The sequence below is a fragment of the Cebidichthys violaceus genome, unplaced genomic scaffold (genome assembly GCF_023349555.1).
Source record: "Cebidichthys violaceus isolate CVI_PGR_0920_01 unplaced genomic scaffold, fCebVio1.0.p SCAF_5, whole genome shotgun sequence".
Classification (NCBI taxonomy): domain Eukaryota; kingdom Metazoa; phylum Chordata; class Actinopteri; order Perciformes; family Stichaeidae; genus Cebidichthys; species Cebidichthys violaceus.
In genome coordinates this window covers 6,184,540-6,208,851 of record NW_027176705.1, presented here as the reverse complement: position 1 = coordinate 6,208,851, position 24,312 = coordinate 6,184,540, and the positions used below count along the sequence as shown (strand labels likewise).

General features: G+C 39.1%; 2 protein-coding genes across 3 annotated transcripts; both read right to left on the bottom strand.

The window, feature by feature from the left end:
• Positions 1–1,055: 1,055 nt before the first annotated feature.
• xkr5b (XK related 5b) lies at positions 1,056–11,079 on the bottom strand. The gene is made up of 13 exons (XM_068731037.1): positions 10,867–11,079; positions 9,581–9,670; positions 9,219–9,324; positions 8,776–8,942; positions 7,883–8,016; positions 7,665–7,743; positions 7,185–7,354; positions 6,637–6,748; positions 6,096–6,263; positions 5,814–6,004; positions 5,492–5,575; positions 5,075–5,255; positions 1,056–4,737 (listed from the first exon to the last, which is right to left on the bottom strand). Exons 1-13 carry the CDS (start codon positions 10,973–10,975, stop codon positions 4,061–4,063), a joined length of 2,268 nt encoding a protein of 755 aa, XP_068587138.1. The 5' UTR covers positions 10,976–11,079; the 3' UTR covers positions 1,056–4,060.
• Positions 11,080–12,394: 1,315 nt separating this feature from the next.
• On the bottom strand, positions 12,395–24,312 carry eva1a (eva-1 homolog A (C. elegans)). 2 transcript variants are annotated; one of them, XM_068730769.1, is made up of 5 exons: positions 24,209–24,312; positions 23,650–23,754; positions 15,306–15,478; positions 14,695–15,051; positions 12,395–13,642 (listed from the first exon to the last, which is right to left on the bottom strand). In XM_068730769.1, the coding sequence occupies exons 3-5, from the start codon at positions 15,406–15,408 to the stop codon at positions 13,530–13,532; spliced, it is 573 nt and encodes a 190-aa protein (XP_068586870.1). In that variant the 5' UTR covers positions 15,409–15,478; positions 23,650–23,754; positions 24,209–24,312; the 3' UTR covers positions 12,395–13,529. The 2 variants fall into 2 exon arrangements, with proteins under 2 accessions (XP_068586870.1, XP_068586871.1); XM_068730770.1 differs by lacking the exons at positions 23,650–23,754; positions 24,209–24,312 and having other exon boundaries at positions 14,695–14,817; positions 14,893–15,051; positions 15,306–15,357.

Here is a 24,312-nt window from a genome sequence, read left to right as displayed (position 1 = left end):
TTTACCACATTTAGTTTATCTGTGACTTTTTTGTAGAAATAACTTGTGATTTGTAACTGATGGTGACAAGTTTTTCTTGGGTGTTCAAGCTGTATCGCGCTGTGGATCACTGACCACAGAGAACATGCTGATCGTTTGTCAGCTTTCTCTTCCTTTTTTGTGTCTGTCATCTGACTTTCAAAATGATGAATATGGAAAAATACTGTAAGAACAGCACACAAACTTTATTCATTGTTTTACCAAGAAAGTTGCATAAGATCCTCCTTTTGAAGTATGAGGGACCAACAACACTTTCTTATTTAACCAGGCCAACTAACCAAAATCACATTCTTGTTTCAATTCAATTATTTAACTTAATGAAGTTGAATGTGTGCCATTTGGTTTGTGGGAATATGCATATAAAACATCCCTGCTTAGTAATATTGCAATACTACATTACTCTGTTGTCTGTCTTCTCTATTCTGCGTAAATTCCTTCTTTTTTTTGTATATTTATGTAGTTTTACTAAAGTATGTTTTGCACATATAGGTTTAAAGCTTATAACCTTTAACTATTCTTTGTTTGTGATTAACAATTGTTTTATTTTTTTATTTTTCCTATTGTGAGTGTATTTGTTGCTCTGGGTGGTGAGATGCTGAATACAATTTCCTTGCAGCAATGAATAAAGTTGTATTGGATTGATTGAATTAAAGCACAATATCAACTATGATAATAATAATAATAGCATTAAGGTGATTTCTGCTTTATTACATGATCATGTTTCAATGTTAAGACCTTCAATATTACCATTAATAATATAATATATAATGTAATATGCTAGCTATTTAATATTCAAATTGATAATAAGCCCCAGAACCCCCACCCAGTCCTGTGATAATGTAAACATTATGTTCATTTCAATGGAGAACTAGCTATTGTACTCAATTTACAAAGTATTTATTACTGTATCGTTTACAGTTATTATGCATTTCCATTTGTCTAAAGCTCACAACAATGTTAAAAGATCACTGACTGTAAATTAATAAGGATGATCAATACAACACAACACAGCGCTCTGATCTTTGATCATGAGTAATGATTTTATTTTGTCACATCAATAGCACAGTAATTGACTCACTATCACCAGCCACAGTTGCTCTGTGGAAATCCTTGCAGAGACAAGGTGATGCATGTTGATAAATGGAGGCCGTTTTGACTAAGTGACGTTACACTCGATCAGCAAACTAATTTCTGTCTCTCAATGAAAACTCAGTGAAATCTCTCTAAACAATTCCACATGTGAAACTTCCGCACAAAACCTTGACTACTGCACCGTAGCTGTTCACACATTTCATAACAGTAAATGTGACCAGATAAAGAAAAGGAAATGAATAAAAAACAAACAAATGAGACAAATTTGAAACACAAGTGAAGATTATCAGGTACACAAAGCAAAGCATATTGTTCTAATGTAAAGCAACACACACCTATTAAGACAAGCATGGCAGCTGAAACTGTCTCTCTACAAAGCAAAGCGCTGATTCATGATGATCAAGCCAAGGCATCGTTTGCAGTCTAAAGCGTGTGCGTAGATATTTTCTAATCAGTGCACTAATATACATTTCATTAGCTGGCTTATTGGTTTTGCATTCACATACATTCTAGCATGTGTGTTTACTATTGTAATGTGTGTGAGTAGTTACAGTGAGTTTTCTTTCTCTGAAGGAATAGATACAATTCTCTGGATGAACGAGTAACATGCAGTGACTCTTGACTTTATCTGTCAGCAGGTATGTGGATAACAGTTTGACACAGTTTGATGGAGCATGTTTTTCTCTGTATTTTGTTACATAAACCCCGATTTATATTCTCAAAAAGCTGCACGTGTTTTATCACTAAACATTTAACTGGACGTTTCAGATATAGACCTGACTTTATAAGTATATTTCTTTAGAAAGAAAGTAAAATAACATAGCATAGACAAATACACGTGGACGACTGGTATAGTTAATTCTATGATGACAATCAGATTTCACATGATGAAATAAATAATATTAATAATATTTCATAATACTGGCATTGACTAAACTCATAGCAGCATATTATACCCAGGACGTACCTTTATGTAACATTTCTATTATGATTTCCCAAAAGAGTTTTCAGTCATACAGTAAGCAATTACATGTTCTCACTGAGACATAAGAAGATAATAAAATTAGTTTTGTCACTTGGATTTTCAGTTTTGCTGAGGTAGGAGGTTCAACTAAAGAATAGGCGGAAGGACGAAGCATATTTGTATGGCAGGTTTTACAAGAGAATACCAAAGACATTTAACGTTATTAAATATTCATATAAGACTATGTCCAAATTAGATTGTGCGCTCTTCAATAAAACCAACGTGAGTAAACGAACGCCAACAATCCAAAATAATGCTAATGCTAATTATTAGAGTAGCAGACAAGAATGCCAAATTTAACAATCACTTTTGGGAAGACACAAATTTAGAAACTAAATAAGATTTTCAGAGGTGTTCAAAGTTACCTCCTCTCTGAGACAAGAACACTCAGTTATGTCCTGCGCAATTTCTCTGTTTGCTGTATTTAATTTTTTTCTTTTTCTTTTCTGCGTCACTAAAATTACCCGTTTAATTTAGTCCCTTATATGCAATTTCTTGGAAAGGGCCAAATGGGGTAATCGTCTAAAATTATAGAAACATTGTTACTTATTTAGAGATGTAAAGCATTTCTGCAGGTCATAGCTATAATTTATATCTGATCATTAAAATAGACAAAACAAGTTTTAAAATTAGACAAATGAAATGAAATGCTTGTAACAATAGAAACATTTTCTGATCTTTCTTGATATATTCTCATGTTATAGTGTACTCTACAGATTATCATGCTACTTTAACTGCACCTTTTCTTCTGTAAAGTGCCCACTGACATTACTGCAGTTACAATTATCAAAGGAAAGCAGAGCATATAATTTATAAAATGATAATCCTCTAACCTTTGCTTTTTGTCATTTGCTTATGTGATAGTTTCTTGAAAATAGAGATCAACTAACAGATTTGTCTATTTTACAGATTGTAAATAGGAGCTGTTTCTTTGTATGTGTCAGTAATGTATATAATGTAATGCAATGTGACAACTGGAGGCAATGTTCAACCTTATCTAAAGGTTTTGTAAAAAAAAAAGAATAATACACTTTTGCAAGCCTAGTAACATCAATGCATGCTTGTATTTGCATTAAGTCTTCAGTATTTATATATTTCATAACAAATCATTGGTTTCATTGTATCAGACTCACCAATGTAAAAAAAAAACGTGTGTTAGAAGAGAGTGTGTTAGGTGTTTGTAAACTGGTTTAATTACCTGGTTGATTTTGACAATTCTTCACCTTGATTCACATGATTGTTAACGCTTTGTGATTTAATCACAGCTCATGATTCCAATAGGGTTTCTGTGGTTAGTTTTGTAAGGGTTAATCTGAACAAATGGAAGTGATGCCCCAGATTCATTAGCACCTGTGAATTTGTAACTGTGTTTTCTTTAGATGAGTAACCAAGATGCAATTGTCTGTAAATATGAATCTATAATGTATAGAGTTTTTTTTAATCAAACAGTTTTAAAGAACTGAAAAAATCCCCCCCGTCCCCCAATTTAGACTGATCGACCCTGGTACTTTACGTACACGTTTGTCACTTCTAACTCCTCTGGTGACCCATCTGTGACTTTCTTACTATACACACTGCTAAATGTGTTGATAAGAATGAACAGCAAGGTCAGAAATTATTAAGGATTGATCCAATGCCCCTGCAGTGGTTGGCGAGTGTGCTACCTATGCTTCTTAACTTATTTAACAAATTTAACCCTTGTATCTGCATGTCAGGGAAAAACTAAAATATCCATCCTAAGTATCCTTCCATGACTAATTCAACTGAGCTAAAAGGGCCCATTATCTCCCCACCAAGCCTTCCCCAAATTAGTTAATACATTGATTCACATAAATCCTTAACCGCTAAACTAAAAAAGACATCACTGGCCACCCAGTTGTTCTTCCCCTTTACCCCCCATCCTCCTTATACCATCCTCTCTCTGCTGTCAACAAACTGGACCATCTGTTTCCGAGCGTGGGAGATGACTGGAGTGAGTGGAATGATTGGAGTACCGGGTGTGGTAGCACCAGGAGTAGAAGCACCAGGAGTGGAAGCACCAGGAGTTGAAGCAACGGAGGTGGACGCACCAGGTGTTGAAGCTCCAGGCGTAGAAGCAGCAGAGGTTGACGCACCAGGGGTCCCACCTGGAGTGGGGCCTGGTGTTGTACCAGGAGTGGCAGGGATGATGACAATAGGGGACGGACCAGGACTTTCTGACCTAGCTCGAGGCTCCAGGCGTGGGGTGGATGTGATAAAACGAGCCTCTCTGATCCGGTAGGGACTTCTGTAGGTGGAGATAGGCGACAACTCGGAGCCCCAGCCAAGATAGCTCCCACTGGAGGGAGAATGTGCATCCGCGCTGAAGTAAAGTGTAGTGCTGGACTCTCCAGGGAGTGAGGGTTTTTTCTCCGGGGAACCAATGACAAGAGGGGAACGCCGTTCAGGTGACCAGGCGGGAGTCTTGATGTCCAAGGAACATACGGAGGACGAGGCTTCGGTCAGGGACACAGCGTTGCTATCGATGTGGGGGAGGCTGTCTGGTTGCAGTGGAGATGAAAGTGTTGGTGAGCCGTAAGCAGCACTCTGAAAATCATCATCACCTTTGAAAATGAAATGAAAAGGTAAAGTGTGTTTAAAACAGAACACATCTCCTATAGGTAATACCATCCTTGAGGTACTATGACTACAAAGGATTTGTATTATAACATTCAAGGGCAAACAATACATTGGCTAGAATGCTTACCAATAATCTACACTTAGTTTCCTTTAGCAAAGATTGAATATATCAACATATGCAGTTAAAGACTAGATGGTGAACATAGTGGAGCATTTATGTAAGAGAGTGAATATTGCACTTATATTCTTTAAATGAATGCTAGTGTTGCTGAGTTTTGAGTGTGAGCACCAGCCGGGTTCAGTGTTTATCAGGAATCCAACCTTTTTCTGATGGTGGGGCGCTGGACACTTCTTCTGCGCTCTCTTCAAAAATGATCTCCTGGACCGGAATGATCTCTGGAAAAGTTCTCATATCCTGGATTGTTGTGGGTGGAGCTTTTCTAACTGGTCTGGCTACGACAGTGGAGGGAGCTGGCTTTGGTGGCTGGACCACCTCTCTCTCCTGGGGACGAGACAGACAGCTGAGCCTCAGACGGCAGACAGACAAACTAAAACTTAAGTAATCATATTAGCGTCTAATGGCAAAAAGTTTTTGTCTGTCGAAAAATGTGCCAAACGCTGTGAAAATATGTGCAGTCTATGTGTTGCTTTTAGCTCATCTGTCTCCATTTTTAAATCCTACACATAGTGGCTTCAAGTATACATCTACTGTAGACTTAGTTCATATAAAGATCTTGCCTGTGGAGCCTGGGTCATCTGTGGTGGAGCTGGTTGAGGATCAGGTAGTAAGATCTGGGGAACCTGTGGCTGAATAAGTGGACCCTGACAAATCACAGCACAAATAAGAATGAGAAACCCTTTTAAATATATATAATAACATCACACTTTAGGCTGCATGCAAGGAAAGACAGGTTTAGCAAGTATACATTCAATCTCTCCTCTGAAACTAATAGTAATGCAACCACTACTTTTTTTTTAAAAGATCAAGTTGAAGGAAGTCTCACCACTAAAACCAATAGCTCTTCTAAGCAGGACATTCAACAAAAAGAATGCAACAAACCCGAGCAACATGAGGTTCATCAGGGGAGTGAACTTCTTCAGACAGACCCATCAGTCCGGCCAGTCCCCCTTCGCCATACGCCGACCAGATGTTTGTTACATCCCCCGTCTTCATGGCCAAGCGAATCAGCAGCCAGTGGTGATGTTTCCATCCCTCCCATTGGATGGGGAGATCCATGAGGGTCCCACCTCCTGATACAATTAACAACCATAGTCTTTATGATGAACAGAAAGACAGACAGATAGACAGATAGATAGATAGAGAGACAGATCTTTAACAAACCGGACAGTGTAGCATGGCGATGGAAAGTGGGTGTAACTTTCTCCTCCAATGACAGTGTAGATCCACGCTCTGTGCAGGCACCACTTATCCCCCTGTGGCGAATACTCTGGAAAATCTCAAAGGACTTAGGGTGGAGGAAACGATAGTACAGCACCAACGCTATCACTCCTAGAGAGAGAGAGGGACAAGTAAATAGAAAAACAGGGACGACTTTTAATGGAGGTGTGCATGAGTGTGTACAAGTTATTAGAACTCAAAAGAAAAGAACAGTTTTTAACTATTTAGCTTATTACAGTACTGTTACAGCCACAGATACCGGATTAGTTTATATTTTTTGTCAGGATGTAAAAAGAATTTCAACAAACATAGCAACAAATGTTTCTTAAATACATTACCAACCATACAGCATGTTATCATCATCAGTGTGAGCATGTTAGCAAGCCCACATTAGCCTTTAGCTCAAAGTCCAGCTGTGTACAGCCTCACAGAGCTGCTAGCATGTCTGTCGACTCTTGTCATACAGAATAGTTGTGTGTCTCACCAATGAGGAAGCTAGAGAAGACTGCAGCTGGGATTCCCACAGTGTCCCAGGACACCATTGTAAACAACCATGAGGAGGCCAGAAGAAGAAAAGCGTTCTCTAAGAACATGGCCTGAAGAGGAATGAACAGAAACAGAGGAAGGTGGTTACATTATTCCACATCACATTTAACTTTTCATTTTTGCAGTTTTTTATTCAGCTTATCTTACTGTTTTTCAACTAATGTGTTTGAGACTACTCAGATTCAACTGGTGCATTATCAGCATCTCAGATAAGCCATTTGGTGAACACTTTCATGCAATATACATGTTTTCAGCGCTTGGACATGCTCATGAATTAACTCATGGCTGTAATGTGACTAGTAGTGACATAGTTTCTCAAATTTACATTTTCTAAAATAAAATGAATTTGCAGATTGGGATTTTTCGCAAATAAAATTCAAAGGATAGACTGTATTTATATCAAATCATAATTTGTTGTTTTTTCCAAAATGTTTTCTTTTAAATTCTTAAATGTTGCGTGAACAGACCACAAACACACACACATACCAGGTAGAACCCAGCCATTCGGTATCTGGATTGACCATACTTCACATTGAGGAAAAAGAAGATGTGAATGGCTCCCAGAACAAAGTTGAAGAGTCTCCATCGACTAGTTGAACGTATGATGTCGGTCTGCTGTGACACCATCCAGAAAGTTGTACCCAGCCAGTGCACACCTGACACACACACACACACACACACACACACACACACACACACACACACACACACACACACACACACACACACACGTACACACACAACCAATACAATATTCAACTATCAATATATAAACACACTGTTACAGACAGTGATGAGGTGAACCACAACAGGGTGTCCTCGCCAAGATTCACCCAACAATAGTTAAATGTCTTTTGCTGGAAAAAAAACACACCACTCACATCCTTCCCCAGCAGAATATTAAATGTTTGTCAGGTTAAAAAAAATATGAGTTTGGGGATGAAGACTAGGCACTACCAGACTTACCAATGACTCCCAGGATCCACTGTTTGAAGATACGTGTGAAAAGCATGAGAACAGCAAATCGAGATCCCAACATACTGACCTGCAGACAGAGAAAATATGCCTGTCATACAAACAAAGCCAAACATGTTCATATAAATATGCCACCCATTAACTTGAGACTGTTACATTGAGTGTGTATGTGCATATTGGCTGTTGGAAGGTTGTGTAAATATGCCCACCCTCCACAGAAGTCGACAGAGAATGGCAGCGGGGGTCATTTGTATGTGTCCTGGTCTGATGAGTGAACAGGCTCTGGCGTAGAGGACCAAGGCCCAGGCCAGAGATAACAAACACACCACAAAACACACTGAGGCTGGAAGGCAGGGGAGGGAGGAAGAAGGTGGTGAGGAGAAGAAATGTGAGTACTTTGATTTATTGTAATGCTATACTGTACATCAGATGAAGGTCTGCTGCATACAAACACTGGACATAAATGGTAGAGAAATTGAACTGAACTACTTTTTGGCCACTTACAGGCAACAGAACAATCTGAAAACAAAACATCTGACTAATTATCGCCTATAAAGTTGTTATGGCAAACGTGTAACACTAAAATATTGTGTTATTTGATTTTGTCCATTTCATGCATCCCTAATATTAGCATTCATTAGGAGCCATGTTTCTGGTCACCTGACAAATGTAAGTGCAATACTCATTCTGTTTCAGCTCTGTTTTAGTCTCACTCCTGAGGGAAATATCTGGCATTATGTTCATCAGCTCGTCGTTAACTTTATCTGGTGTGTGAGGACCACCAAGGGACACTATTCAAGCAATAAGAGTGAACAATTTGCTGAAACTTTCTACAAACTGTATTCTCTGTACGTTCATCACGTTCACTTTGTTATTTTAGAAATATGAATTATATCTGCTTTAAATGTATTTTGTTATCATTAGGTTATGCAGGTCTCTCATGGAGTTGTCTGCATCTGTTTGAGTGTCACTTAAATGAAAATATAGAAACACACACTGTACATACTTTCACTAGCCATACACACAAAATTATACATGCTACTTTAGACCTTATCACCCTTGCACACATGCTTTCTACATCTCCTATTCAGAGTCTCCATACCTGGAGATTTGATTCCTATATCAGTGCAGATGAGCACATAGGTCTGCAGCAGCGTCTGAGGGAGGGTGACCACCAAGGCCTCAAACAGACGTAAGGCAGATGCATCAGCCTGCTGCATGATCTCACAGTACACATCCTCGTCTGGCAGACACATACACTCCCACAGCCTGTGGAGGCCAGAGATGGTTAAGGGTGAAAGAAACAGATAGAAAAAAGAAATGCTCACATACACATCAGTATAACCATCATAATCAAACATAGACAAATGTTCAAATTGTTTGACTATCATTTTAAACTGTCCTTGTTCAATGAGTTTTCAAGTTAGAACTGGCATTATTGTTCATTTACACACACACACACACACACACACACACACACACACACACACACACACACACACACACACACGCACACACAGATGCACATGCACAAGGTTGGGCCACCTTTTGAAGATACCCAGGTGCAGTATGTGTGTCCAGGTGAGAGACTTCCTGCGGATGCGTCCATCTGACAGGTACCACAGATAACTGAGCCACTGAGGACCCCAACCTTTGAAACATAGAATGAAACAAATGTAAATAAAATATCTATCTGTCATCAATTCATCCAACCATCCATCCATCTATCTATTACCAACCTTCCATTCACTATGCAACACTGTCTGATCTATTACTTCTACGTTCACAATCAATGACATAACATTGGTAAGCAGAATATAACATCTTTTGTTATTCTATCTGTCTCTGTAATATTTCTGTTGTAAACATAGATTGGCATGCTGTTGTTGTTGTTGTTGTTATCTCACCTGGCAGCAGGAACAGCGCAGTGAAGCCAGCAAGATGGGCATAGCAGTAATTGTGACCCACCCACAGATAGTACACAAAGCAATAGATCACTGGGGAGAGAGGGGAGGAAAAACACATGTATACTCAGTCCAAAAACACAAAGAAATGCTTAGATTAACTGATAAGGCTGGGAACACACAGGTAAATCACAAAGTGCATATTTGGACATACCTCACCTGCACACATAATTGCAGGACCATAAAACAGATGGTAATTATAATCTCTTATCTCATCTCTTACTGTATTATAGTAACTTATTATTTACACTTAGTAATATAAGTATAATGCTGCTTTTGTTGCAGTGCTTAGCATAGCAAGTGTTTACAGCAGCAAAACAACATTTAATCTGTCTGTCAGATCATAGAGCTTTTTGTATTTTGAGTGTCCACCCATTTATATATGACCTCTAATCTGTAACCCATCAAAGGTGTATTTATAAGAAAGTGCTCAATCTGATCCCCTCTTCTTCCCACATACAGACTCCTCTCCACATCACACTGGCCTGGCTGAGCTCTGCAGCTCTGACAGCCACTGTAATCTGAACCGTTTTCGATGCCAAACAGGCGGGCTGTCCGGGCAGACTAGGCCCCATCATGGGGTACGCCCAGCCCCTCGTCCATTCATGCACCTCCAAAAAAAAGGGCGCTGAAATATGACAACATGGCCCCGCTTTGTTTTTATTGAGGAGAGATCTAGAAGCTGAAATGACACCGCCGTTTAACCCTGGAAACTCTGCCGTGAGTCTGCAGTTTTGCTGCATAGGCTGGGATGTCATACCATGCAGCGTATAAAAATAGGAGAGAGGCGCACTGGTGCTGACTGCAGACTCTGGCTCCATTATTAATGTCAACAAGAGACGGGCCTCTAAAGTGAAAACAAACGTCCAACTTTGTATGTTGGATTATTCTAGTCTGAGTTTTACAGTAAATAGTACAACATGACATCCTAAATTCGTTATCTCATCCACAATATGCGAGCATCTCTCTCCGGTGTAGCCCTCACACTATACATCCTTACACTGTGGTCAAAAAGGCACGCACACACATGCACGCGCACGCCAATAAAGTCAAATAAACACAACAGGGTTGCGCGTGGGCACATGCCACTAAATTACAATCAACCAGCACACTGTAAACTATGCTGCACTCGGTCTAATTAATTGTGCGCAGGGCGTGTACGTGTGTGTGTGTGTGTGTGTGTGTGTGTGTGTGTGTGTGTGTGTGTGTGTGTCCCAGGTAAGACTCACGTGCCGTCCTCTCTGCAACGATGAGAAATGCGGTAAAGGCGAAGACGCAAACTTGGCAGCACGGCATGCAGGCGCCTCCGTGGCTCGGAGTCGCTGAGTAGTCTCTCATAGCGGATTGAGAACCTGAACTCTCAGATTTACGGTGATAACAGCGTGTCAGTCGGTTGAAGGCCGGTTCTGGTCCCGGTCGGGAGTCGGTCCGGCTGCAGCAGCCTGTTCTCTCCGCTGCGTGTCCCAACGTCACCGCCCGTCCCGTTAAAGAGATAGCACTGGTAATGGAGAGAGGACAGAGCCAGACAAGCACCTGGGAGACGTTTGGCCAATATTGTTTAAATTAATTCAGTATTATCAGCTTGGTCATACGTACACCTACTTATGGCTCACGCCACAGTGTGGTTTGTATTTAGTGTCTTATTACAGTAATCATAGATATTCTGGGCTATATAGTTTTAGCCACGCCTTGTACCTATGTAGGAGAACAGAATGGGCCAAAATACGACTTAACTCACTTAATTAAAGTAATAGGAAATATTTTTTATTAAGATGCTCACAAGTATGAACTTGAGAGACTTTAAACTCAATTTAGGACCAAAAATGTATCTCCATATTGGATAAATCATTGCTTTTTCATGAATCTAAATCAATTTGTCTACAATCCCAACACTTTCATTTTATTTAGTGGACATGTCACCTTGTTAACATAATAGGGCAGGAGGAACATGTATTCTGCACTCTGCATAACTGTGTTGAACTATGTAAAACCCTGAAGATTAAAGTGACCAAACACATTTTTGAAAGGAAATATGGGAGTTCATAGATTAAAAAATAAATCAACAGTGCTGATCTTTCACTTATTCTTGATGAGGAATAGTTACTGACAACAATGTGGATAATGGCGGTGCATATGATGATTATTAGTATGACTTGACATTATTGCTTTTATTTTGTATTCTCTTATTCATTGATTCATTTTAATTCTAATTATCTGATTGAAATGTTTATTTTTTTGACTATGCTCTTTTCCATTTGGGATTTACCATTTGACTTTTCAAGCTCTATTAAAATACTGAGCTGTGGGTGGAGGGGCACATTATGAACACCAGGGGGAGTCTGACTCCAATAATTCTCACAAAATAAAAATGATAGTTAACAGGGCTCTTTGTCCATTACCCCAGACATGGCTGGCCTTGTGTCCAACCAACACAAATGGTCCTGTTCGTGTGTGGAAAAGTGAGCACTATAACTGTGACTGGTTGGTAAGGGCATCTGCATTGTGTTGATATTGTACACCTCTGACCTTCACTACACACCTTGTTATTTGCTCAGGTCATGATTAGTAAGATTTAATATTAATTTCAATGCTGTCAAAAAGATCATTCCCTGGACATATCGTCTCTTCTGGGCTCCCACCACAGTCCATAATATCTCCTAACAGCAGATGACACACATGTACAACATTCCCAAAGACATTTAAAAACTGTTGAAGAAATGTGAGCCACAATAGTTCATTTTAATACGGGACTTTACTCAATAATATGTACAGAAAACTGCTTCCATAATTTCCTGGAATGAAAGTTTATACTTTTTTTCAGACCCTTATCACATAAGCCAAAGAAAGAGAGGCAGCATGACCCTCTCAGACATGATGACCTGCTGTTCTTGTGCAACAACACCTGTACCTGATAACCCTTCGGCAAACAGATGCAACTACCAGACTTTTCAGGTTATACCTTGCATATTTTATCAAACACCACAGCTGTTTAGTGTCCTTCCTATAACTATTCTCTTCATCTGGGGATGCAGAAATACAGCAGTAAAAGCACCAGTATTTGTAAATGTATCTTGGCATTGAGCAACGTCTCTCACCATTTCATTCTCTGTATCTTCCATTGTCTTTAAAGGTGCTAACCTCAAAATTCAGAGCATTACTATAGCAGCAAACAACTATTTGCAATGTAAAGTTATAGTGGAGTATGTCTAGATGAATGTTTCACCTTTTCACTGTTAGCACCTCAAGCCGCTAACCGCCAGATCAGCTGTCGTCATGTTGAGAGCCGTGTAGAGGCAATAGAAATGCTCTGAATTCTTTATTGCGCACCTTTCATTTAGGTTCCAATTCACACTCAAAAAAAAGGGTGAGCTGAGAAAAGTGCAACATCATATTATCACCAATGTTGAGACTCACACACTCACTAACAGCTGCAGCATTGCAGCTTCATCCTTTTCTGTTCATGTTTCTCAAAAGCAGCTGTTAAAAATTTGAAAAGTTATAAAATCCCTTGTGCAATTGTCATCAACAGCAGTTGCACATTGCAGTGTGTGCTCTGAAGGTCCACTGTGTCTTTAGGCTTACTTGTTCGTTTTTCGGTGCACAAGGACATTCTTCTTCCAAACACTTAGTGTCATCCTGTATCGGAGGACTGAACCATCACAACTCATTTGATTTCCTTGTTGTTTACATAATGGAGGGGACTGCTTCTGGCAGTGCTGTCACTAATAGTTTGATCTGTAAGAGTCTCTTTGGTGAAGTGCAGACAGCGCTCCCGATCTGATGATTTATGTTCATTGCATCCTTTTTTTCATTTGTTTACTTTTCACCTTTTATCCGTCTGCTCACCTGTCTATATTCTTGTCCCTCTGACTATCTGCCTGTTTATCTGCCGTCAGTAATATCTGTTGAGACTTTGAGTGACTGTACTGATGTCTGGTTGTCCGTTCATCCAGATCTCTCGGAGAATCCGTTCCCGCTCCTCCAGCCTCTGTGCCCGGTCCAGCTCTGACGACACACACACACACACACACACACACACACACACACACACACACACACACAGACGGGAGTAAAGCACGTCCATTAACTATCCATTCACACAGCCATCAAATTTAACATCATTGTTGAGAAGACTTTCTATTTTAAGATATGAGCATGCGTGACAGCAGTGAGATACACAGTCTGTGAGTGAGTATGTATAAATATACATTGACACATTATAAGGAAAAATTACAAACATTGAAATGAAAACTCATTCTTTAAAACTTCCTTTCCCAATGAGTCAAATTAATCTTTTACCTGTATAAAACATTTTCACGCAGAAATTTTAAAATGTTTTATTTTCCTCACGTCACAGTTTTAACTGTTCTGCAATGTTCGTCTCTATTTGTCTTCTGTTTTCTAATCCATTTTGGACAAAAGATCAGTACAACACCTGAGGACATAATCAACTATCTCTAAAATATATGCAGTCCAAACACTCTATGTGGACCCTGATTGCACATAGAGTGGAAGAACAATTAAGATATTTCATTTGATAAATATACTGAATTACAAGTAAACGTCTTAAGGCAGCTGAATGGTACCTGTCTGAGAATTAATATGAGATGATAATTATTACATATTTGTTACTGTGTAAGCAGCATTTGGATGTTCAGCTGGTCGAGGTGGTGCTATCAAATCTTGATGTTCAAAATAACTGTATCGGTCAATTAAATATGGTGGCAGACAAGTACAAGATTAAAATGTAGAGATGTAGAAGCATAAAGTAGTATAAAATGGAAATACTCAAGTAAAGTACAAGTACCTTAAAAGTGTACTTATGTATAGTAGTTGGGTACTTGTATAGTTTCTATTACTGCATTAGTCATTCATTGAGTGCATTAGTCATGTAATATCGTGGTGTCAAACATTTTTCAAGAATGTGTGGATCATCTAGATTAACTGGGGCCATCATCTCGGAAAAAGACAGGTTTTAATGCTTGGAATTACTGGTCTTGATATGAGACATGTCTCTTTATATGTACCATATATGTGTGTGTCTGTGTGAGAGGTACCCTCAGCTGATGTGAACATGGTGGCGTGCAGCAGAGCTCTCTCAAAGCGTCTGCGTCTCCGTGATGACAGGTCAGACGTGTCATCCCAGTCCTCTGATTCGCTGTCCCCAGCAGGCCCGGTCCCTCCAGAGGCAACAACAGCAGTGTTGTCTGGATTACTGTCAATGGGCTGATGGAGGGGACAGCTGTGATGGCGACGCTGAGGATGCCTGTTCCTGTGGCGGTGGTGAGGGTGCTTACTGTTGCCATAGTGACAGTCTGTCCGACAGTGTATCTGGAAGACGATGGCGCAGAGTGTGACAAGAAGGCCAACACAGACACCGCCCAGAAACACCAAGGCTGTCCTCTCGGGCTGGTCTAAGAGAAAAAGAAGAAAAAAAACCATCAAAACTTTTCTCTGCTCTTATATCCATGTTGTTTCAGACTGTCATCTCTCACCTGTCCACTAGTCTCCCCTGTTGAGTAATCATCACCTCCTGATCTCCTCACCTGAGCTTGCTCACCTGTTTTCTATCTGCTTCGTGGCTGTTTTTGTTAGTTTGTTTCTTAGCTCTCATGGTGACTACAGTGGGATCACACACAGTCATGGCAATGTGGCTGATTGGACCTACCTGCAATGAAGGTGTAAGCTGCCAGTATGTTGCTAAGCAATGCCATCTCCTGGGAGACCACATTCACCTCCATATTTGGGGTTCCTGATGTGGGAGCGCTCATGATTTCACAGCAAGTTGAGCTTATTGTAATGTCCTGCAGAGGTCAGTGGAGCTCATGCTTGGAGACTCCCCTAGATCATAGGTTTGATGGGTGGAGGAGAGAGGACAGAAGTAAGAAATGATAGAGGGTTAGAAACAAGAACAAAAAGAGAGCGAGGGACACATTTTGTCTACAAATGATCCCGCCTTAAGTTGAATCAATAATAGATACATGCAGAGCCCAACACCCAGACTAGAACTAGAACCATACACACTCAGAATTACAACTATCCAGAACTGAAACTTGTCTTCTGTCAAGAGAAGATGAGGTAATTATAGTATAATTATAGTACTTTGGAAACTTGAACACCTTATACCTTAATCTATACATCGTTTCTCACTTTCCCCCTCGTTATAAACATGCCTGAGCTGTTTGCCTGCAGGGTTTAGGAGAAAAAGCCACCAATAAACTAAGGGGCTTTTCCCCCTCAGTCAGATGGCAATATTGAAATTTAAGATCGCTCACACACAAAAAGTAATAAAGTAGGTATTTACACACAAACACAAATACTCATCTATGAAGCAGTCAGAGGTTTTATGGTATCAGTATAACAAATACGATGATAAACACACAAATAGCAATCTATGCAGAGGAAAATAGAGATTGTTATTAGTGATTGCAAAATTATCTGTAAAGTTTTTTTCATAAAGAACAGTAAAAAAACAAACAGACTCACGATAAAGATTGCTGTCGGACTTACAAGAGAGCATTTTGCAACACTTTTTCTAGATTGGCGTATCTAGCATGCATTGACTCCTCCTATGGACTGTGTACACGACCACTGTGGTCCAAATCACATACTTTTTACTTTTAGTACATACTGCAGCTTCCCATACAAAGTATGTACAAACTTCAAAATGGGTCTGGATGCAGAATGACATCCCGGTATGTTTTGGCATTCTGCATTTATTATGCTATGTATTGGGGACATACTAAATAATTTTCTGGCATCCCATATGGTAGTATGGGTATTGGAATGCACATATACTGTGCCGTTAAAAGAAGTATACACATAGTATTATTCTTGGACAATTTTCCTAAGATTTGATTTCAATATTAAGATGATAATTTATGTATATAAACATTAAGGTCATTACATATGTTAAGTTATTGAAACTTTTTATTTAATGTGCTGTATATGTTTACTGTTCATTTTATTGTTCTAATCCAATCTAAAATCTAGTTGTAGACCTTTTTCTCCTGCGACACTCACTATGTAGTTCTTATGCTGTAGGATGTTAACATTTAGACTTGTGCTAGGGCTATACAGGTATGGCTATATCATTATACACTATGTCGTATCAGAAGTGCCTTCACATGCAAATCATTTACTTTTGATAAATAGTTAGAAATGACTCAAGTAAAGATAAAATAGTTGGTGACCAGTCTGCCTCTGAGAACCGGTGTCAACAAACAGCCATCAGCCAACTTTCTCTTTGTACGTTGTAAATATAATAGGATCAAGATGAAGCTGACCTTGCTGGTGGACATAAACACACTCAGACAGAGGCACATCACGGATGTGATGTTGCTGTCACAGACAAACTGGTGTCATGGACTAAGCAAAGTCTTTCTGACTAGCAACACACTGTTTAAGGGTTTTATTATTTACTCACTTTCAAAGGTCTTAATGCTCAGTATCTGTAAAAGTTTTCCTTTGGGGGATTCCATCTGTATGAAAAGGGCTTCAACACAATTCGTAACGACATCACTCAAACTTAAAATATCAAGATACATATTTTATCTGTCTTGTCCAGCCTCGACGTGTTATGTGCATGTTTCAGGGACTAGGTTTAGAGTATCAGCCGGTGCCACATACCGCACCATTTACTGCAAACACTAGTCTGCAACAGCTAGGTTATTAAATGTAGAGTAGAGATAGAGACAAATAGTTCTTATATAAATAGTTGTGTCTCGACACGTGTAGCCCCACACCCAGACTGGAACTCCCCCATACACACTCCGAATAACACCTTTAGTGTGTGTTAGTTATTGATGGCTCTGATACAAAATGTATCTTTAGTTCCACAGGTCCAGGCTCTCTGATGGTGGAGAGAGATCAGGAGAGATGTCACAGGGGAAGTACAGAGCAACAGAGCTGAAGTCCTGGAGAGGATCCTGGAAGATCCTTCATCCTCTGACAGGAGAGGAGGATTGGAAGGGAAACAAGACGCGCAAGGAAAGAGAGGAGACTCCACAGTGTCTGCTTGTCTTTCTTAACTTCTTTATAACCTGATCTGTCTAAATTGAGAGCTCCACAGTCTATCTGATCATGTTTTTATCTTATGAAGCGCTTCCATGAGCGTTGCCTTATGCTTAACTCTTTACAAGAGTTTCAATATTTCAAATAAATCTTGTTTTGAGGAGTTTGGCTCAATGGTCAGCTGCCATCTATACAGTGATGATAACAGAAACATCTACATTCACACAATAAATTTGAGGAGTCACAAGATGATTAACAAAAAAAAAAAAGGAAAGGCATATTCGGTTACATAAAACTATGACATTTCTCTCAAATTTGCATTTTATTTGTTAATAATGCTTTGTTGTTGCACATCTCTATATCTGAGGTTAAAATCTGTCTTTGCTTGAGCTACTCACAGATTATAGAAACATGCAAACTTTGACAAGGTGTTTGAAGTTGACTTTGCTTAATGTGGTGTGATTGATTGAGTTATACTGCTCAAAACCTGACATCAGCTTGTTCAGCAATTAAAGGCTCCCTCCTCTTACAGTGGATAATGCAAATGAGCAACACTCATTGTAGTTACAGTCTTGAGTTAGATAAGAGTGTTTTTTTCATCACCACGTATTGGGTTCACTGACACTCAAATCATGCAAACATTTACAATCCCTGTTAAGCATTTAATGATAAATGAAAGTCTTTATCCTAAATCCCTTTTATTATCGTTATCTGCAAAAGTTCAACACTAGAGTTATGCAATATTTGCACATATGAGTGACATTTTAAATCTGTGAACCGTGCTTAAAGCATGACACTATAATTACTCAGAATATCTGTGAAGCCCCTTGGCAAGACTCAAATTATTCACTAACATTTTGCACTGTTTTTGTCACAATCTTTTGTATCTCCTCTCCCAAATTAAATTAAGCTCTATAGATGTGAGCATTAATCCTGTTATGTCTGTCAAACACAGAGTGCAGCAGGGTTAAAAGGACACAGACATTGTTTTTCTCTTTTTGTAGAGCCTTTTTTTAATATCATAAACACATTGTGATTTCCCCAGGTGACAGCTTTAAACACATCATCACATGCAAATATGCTCTCATTGATGAGAGCACATTAAACATTTGATCAATGATTGCAAATGGGCCTAATCACTCAATGAAGACAGACCAGACTTCATGACAACAACTGTAAATGTACCTGACTAGTCTAAAAGTCTAAAACTGAGCAGAACTTTAAAGAAGCCAAAACCTACTCTCATGCTGCAAGGCTGTAAAGACATGGCAAAAGTTTAAACTCAAACAAATGAAAAATGGATGATGCTCTCAGAGAATATCAAACTGACCTAATTTTTGAAGATGTTTTCTGCTGTAAAAACTCTGAAACAGAAGGTGCAGTACTCTTGACCTGTTAGTGAAAACTGAGATCACGCTGTAGAACACTCAAAATATATTATGTCTCATCCCCACATGCTCATTTGCATAAAAACAGACCTCGGGCCTATAATTATTTTACAAAACTAACAAAACAGTCTAAAAGCAATGCAACAATACGACAACAGATTGCATGACATTGCAGTGAAACATAACACAACCAAACACACAACAAGCTCCGAGCAATTCTAAATCCACTGACTGTCAGGGCCATTTTGTGATGTTATGTGTAAATGCTGCAGGACGTGACTGCCCCTCTCGCTCCTGTTCTTACTCTCTTCTTCTATCTTTTGTATCTGTCAATTTAGGTGACTGTTTGTTTCAGCAGAAAGCATATCATGCCATCACAAGTAATTCATGATTTGGTATATTATCAGCATGCTTTTTCATTAAGCATTTCATGAAACACGTTTTGTTTAAAACAAAAATGAAAAACATAACTGAAACAAACAAGTAGGAGCAGAGAACACATGAACAGAAGAAAAATCTGTGCCCCAACAGGTAAGTGTAGTGAAAACTCGTGCTATCAGGCAGCTTAACATCACTGTTACGTAAAGACATTAGTATGAGAAACTTGGCTTGCAGCCAGCTCATTACAGCTGCTCTGTTCAACAGTCTAGACAACAGGAGCTGTTTACTTTTATAATATGACAATACGCATGGGAATATTTATTTTTTTTGCAAAATAAATCTAGTATTTATGATGAAATAGTTATAGGAAGATGGATACAACTTTTGTGTCTGTACAGTAAACACAAAGCTAAATGCAGTCTAATATAACAGTCCTGCAATTAATCTTTTTTTTCCCAGGTTTTAATGTTTGGTTTTTAAGTGTTTTAGAGAGATAGTGATTCAATTTTATGGTAATTTCAGAGGATGTAGTTTGTAGTTTTCATTAGACTGCATTAGTTCTAGCTAGGTGTACCTATGACACTGAGTGAATAACAAGTTCATTATTGGGCTTTAAAGGAGTTAGTGGGCAGATTTTTGTTTCCTTTGGACAGAGCCAAGCTTCTATTTAGTGTATCAATGCCATTCTTTAAAACATGGTATAAACTACTGAATGCATCATGTTTATTACATCGGGGCAGTTCAGACAGTAACAAGAAAGAAGTGCAAGATACTTTTCCTTTTCACCTATTTTTATAGATTCTGATCTTCCTCGTCACTTTTCCTCTCTGTGCAGTCTGGCAAAATTCTTATGTGGCACAATAGCTCTTTGTTTTCTCCATGTGGGTAAGAGGACTGTATGGTTCTTAAACCTGTTCCAGCTGAGCTCTCACTGTACACACACACATGCACGCATGCATGCACGCACGCACGCACACACACACACACACACACACACACACACACACACACACACACAGTCCACGTGCGCTCGTCACACTTTAGGCGTATTTCTCCCTCTGTGTGTGCGTAATGCTAATGCAATGTGACACTGGCCTTTCCCTCTGCAGCTGCACCGTTACTATCTAACATGGCTTGTATTATATAGAATTAGTATATGAAATAAGAGGAGAGAGAGAGAGAGAGAGAGAGAGAGAGAGAGAGAGAGAGAGAGAGAGAACTAGGGCAGGAGACAGTAAAGATTGTCCAGAGGGAGATCATGTGTGGAGGAAAAGAAAGTAATCTTAAGACTCCCTACAACATATTACCCTTGACATCATCGACAAAGACAATAACATAAGCAGCAGCAGCAGCAGCATCAACATGTGCAATTCTCACCTCATGCACATGCAAACTTACATTTCATTAAGGGCAAGATCCCATCTGTAGTCCATCCTCTCCTCTCCTCACCTCTTCTTCCCCTCTCTTTCCTCCTCTCTGCTCTGGTCCTCTCCTCTCTCTGCTCTGTACTCCTCTTCTCTCTGCTCCCTCCTCCCCTTTTCTCTCCTCTCCTATTATCTTCTCTCGGCTCTTTGCCTTTCCCTCAAAGAAGAAAAAAACACCAACAGTATAATTATATGAATAAATCTGGTGTGTCCTACCCCAGTTGTCAGATAGGCCCACGTACAAAAGCCCTCCTCTCCGATTCACTTTCTTTCGTTGATACAAATAAAAAAATTCAGTCATCATTCCTCAGTTCTTCTTTCTCTGGAAGCAGGAGAGATGTTGCTCCAACTGTTTTGCAGAGTTGAGTTTTCTGATATTCCATTTTAGTTTTTCCCAGTTATTTTCCAGACAGGGAGACAGAGGTCAGTTCCTGAGGGCTGAAATGTGACATGAAAGACCCCGACAAGTCGGCCAAATCCCTCTCTCCTCTCTCTGCCAAATGTCTGCATCCCTTTCTCTCTCTCTCTCACTGACACACTCACGCACAGTCACACTCACACACATAGTTGTAAATGCAAAATCGCTGCCTCTGCCTTCCTGGTCTCTTTCTTTCATGCAGTGCCCTCAACAGCAGGAGGAGAGAGAAACGAGTGAAGGAAGGAGAGAGGGAGGGACAGAGCGACATAATGCCTTAAAAAAAAAAAAAGATTCTGAATTGAAATACAAGTTTCACGCGTAATGCTGAAAAACCACTTGTACCTATATGTAAATGTGCTATATGTGAAATATCTGAAAATCCCATGTGCCTATGCCATGTTAACATGTCAATTTATCACATATGAACTGTTCAACATGTGATAAACATGAAGTTACATGTTATTTAAATATCATTTTTCAAAACCAGTGCTATAAATGCAACAAATATAAAAAACAAAGAAAGAGGAATAAAATCAACAATACAGAAACTAGTGAAACATAAGATAAAAAACTAAACTTTGCAGTGTTTATACATTTTTTATGAATAGACAGAGGTGACAATGAGAGTCAGTGAATCAAAGAAAAAGAAGTGGGGATTTCAGGGGAGTGGGGATTTCACTCACCTGTGTTTGGGAATTCAACTGCAATGCATGTTTACACACTTAGACGCATGCTGCTGCTGTTGTTGTTTATGCTTGGACTTTATAAGTGTTGTGGGTGTGTTTGTGTGCTTGACTGGATTTTATGGAAGCATGGGAATGATGTTTCAGAGCTAAATCAACCATTTTCTAAAAATAACTTTATATCAGATACCGTTTATGAAATTTTTATCAGCCTACCTGTCATCTTGGCAGGTTATTTTCGTGCTTATGTTACGCAACAGGAAAAGCCTGAGAAAGCTCCTGCTGCTGGTCGAAGGCTGACAGAGTTATCCAAGCAATAACTCTCTACAAGTATAGGACAAAAAAACCCCACCAAAACTTTGTTTTTATGTAGAATATGTATTAATGTTCTTAGCCCTGTCAACTTTAAATACAATGAAAGCCACTGGATGAACTTTACTGGATTTTGACTGAATCGACAAAACACATGCTGTAAACGTTATCAATGATCTGTTTATACAATATTTAATATTACTCAAAAGCATTGTGATACTGGGGGTGCTTTAGTCAATCTGAAATCTCAGCAAATTTTAGCCCACAACAGACTACATAATTACTGGAGAGAGAACATTACAAGACATTGCAGTAATTCGCTCATGGTTGTTAAGGTCTTTATTATGCCCTGAACAGAAGACAAAGGTGGAAAACAGACATCTTTCTTTTCTGGCCTCTACACTGTTAGAGGGTAACTGCACCACAATATAAGAGAAATAATATTATAGTATCAATATGATTTATATTATATAATAATGTATATTATTAATAAGAAATAGTACACGGTTACCTGCAAATAGTCTTCAGAATCAAGATTTTCCTTCATCCTCAGTCCTCTCCTCACACTACTCATTTCCTTATCTCTCTTCACCTTTATCATCTGCACTAGTTCTATCCTTTGTCTCTACTATATTGTAGGTCATTCTGATATCTTGATGTCATACAAGAGGGATCAGAATATATCGCAAACATTTCTAAAACCCAATACAAGGCCACCACTAAATTAAAGTCAACTGAAAATGAACGTCATAGGATATACTTAGATAAACTGAGTCTATGAAAATATGCACCTGATTTTGGAAAAGGTGGTTGGATTTAAACTTGGATTAAAGTTTTTTTTTACAGCTTAAACAGGATATACAAAAATCACCCGCACACTGTCTTCTTCACTGGTATTTGGTCATAAACTAAAATACTGAACAAACTGATTAGTTGACGTGATTATGGCGCTAGAGGAAAAAGTTATGGGATCAGTAAGTTATTTCTGAGAGGGATCACCGAAGTCATAAGGATTAATTCTCTGGGGACAATGGATGTCTGTAGAAAATCCCATGGCAATCCATCCAATATATTTTATATGACTTAAAGTTGATTGAATTTTAAATTTTCAACAACGCAAAACCACATCATAGAAAACCCAACATCACATGGACCAACGAGTCCATCCCTCTCTCATAGCTTTGAGAAGATTATAATAAAGATGAAAGTGAGGATATAAAAACAACTTACAAGTAAAAAAATCCTGTGAGGCCAATGTGATTAGAAAACCAAATCATTCCTCATCGACACCACCCCATAATAATTGAGTCATCACCATCTTTACTGATAAATACAAATAAACAGATCTAATCCTTGTTCTACATACAGAATGCACAAAACATGCACCACTTACCAATCAATAATGCATCCATTTCTGCACCTCCTGGTCGGTGTGATTAAATATTAACACTCTTAACTCTGCGCAGTGTGTACTGTGAGGAATTGTTGTCAGTCAGCTCTGAAATAGCAAGGGACAGGAGTTGTGTTTCAGAACATGGGTGGGAATGCTGGGCTGCATAACAGTACAGTCTTTGCTCCACTGGTATTTGATTTCATTATTCATGAGCCAAAGGGTAAACCTTCAGGTCAGTGTGGGTTAGTTAAAGTCCATCAGAAAAACAAAACAGTGTTAGCTTCACCCAAATTCAGTGGTGAAATGTAAGTTCACCACTGAACAGTACTTGTAGGATAATGTTGGTAATATTCAATACTTTTATTTTTGTTAGCACATCCCATAAACAGCTATAATCAATGTTTCTATGATAACAATGATACAATAATGTATCAAATGATAATATGAAAGGGGTTGCTTGTAAGGGTGGAACTACAGAGAATAATAACCTGAATCTGCAGCTCCCCTCAGCTTTACTAAGCTTTGTAATGAGTTTCAGATCATTGTTTAGCTGCCTGACCTGCAAATTTGATGGTTTTAGTTCCCTCTCACTGCTCCCATAGCGTCGTTTACAGCCATCAGGCAGCTGTTTTGAGCGAAAAAGGTCTTAAAATCCACTGTTCA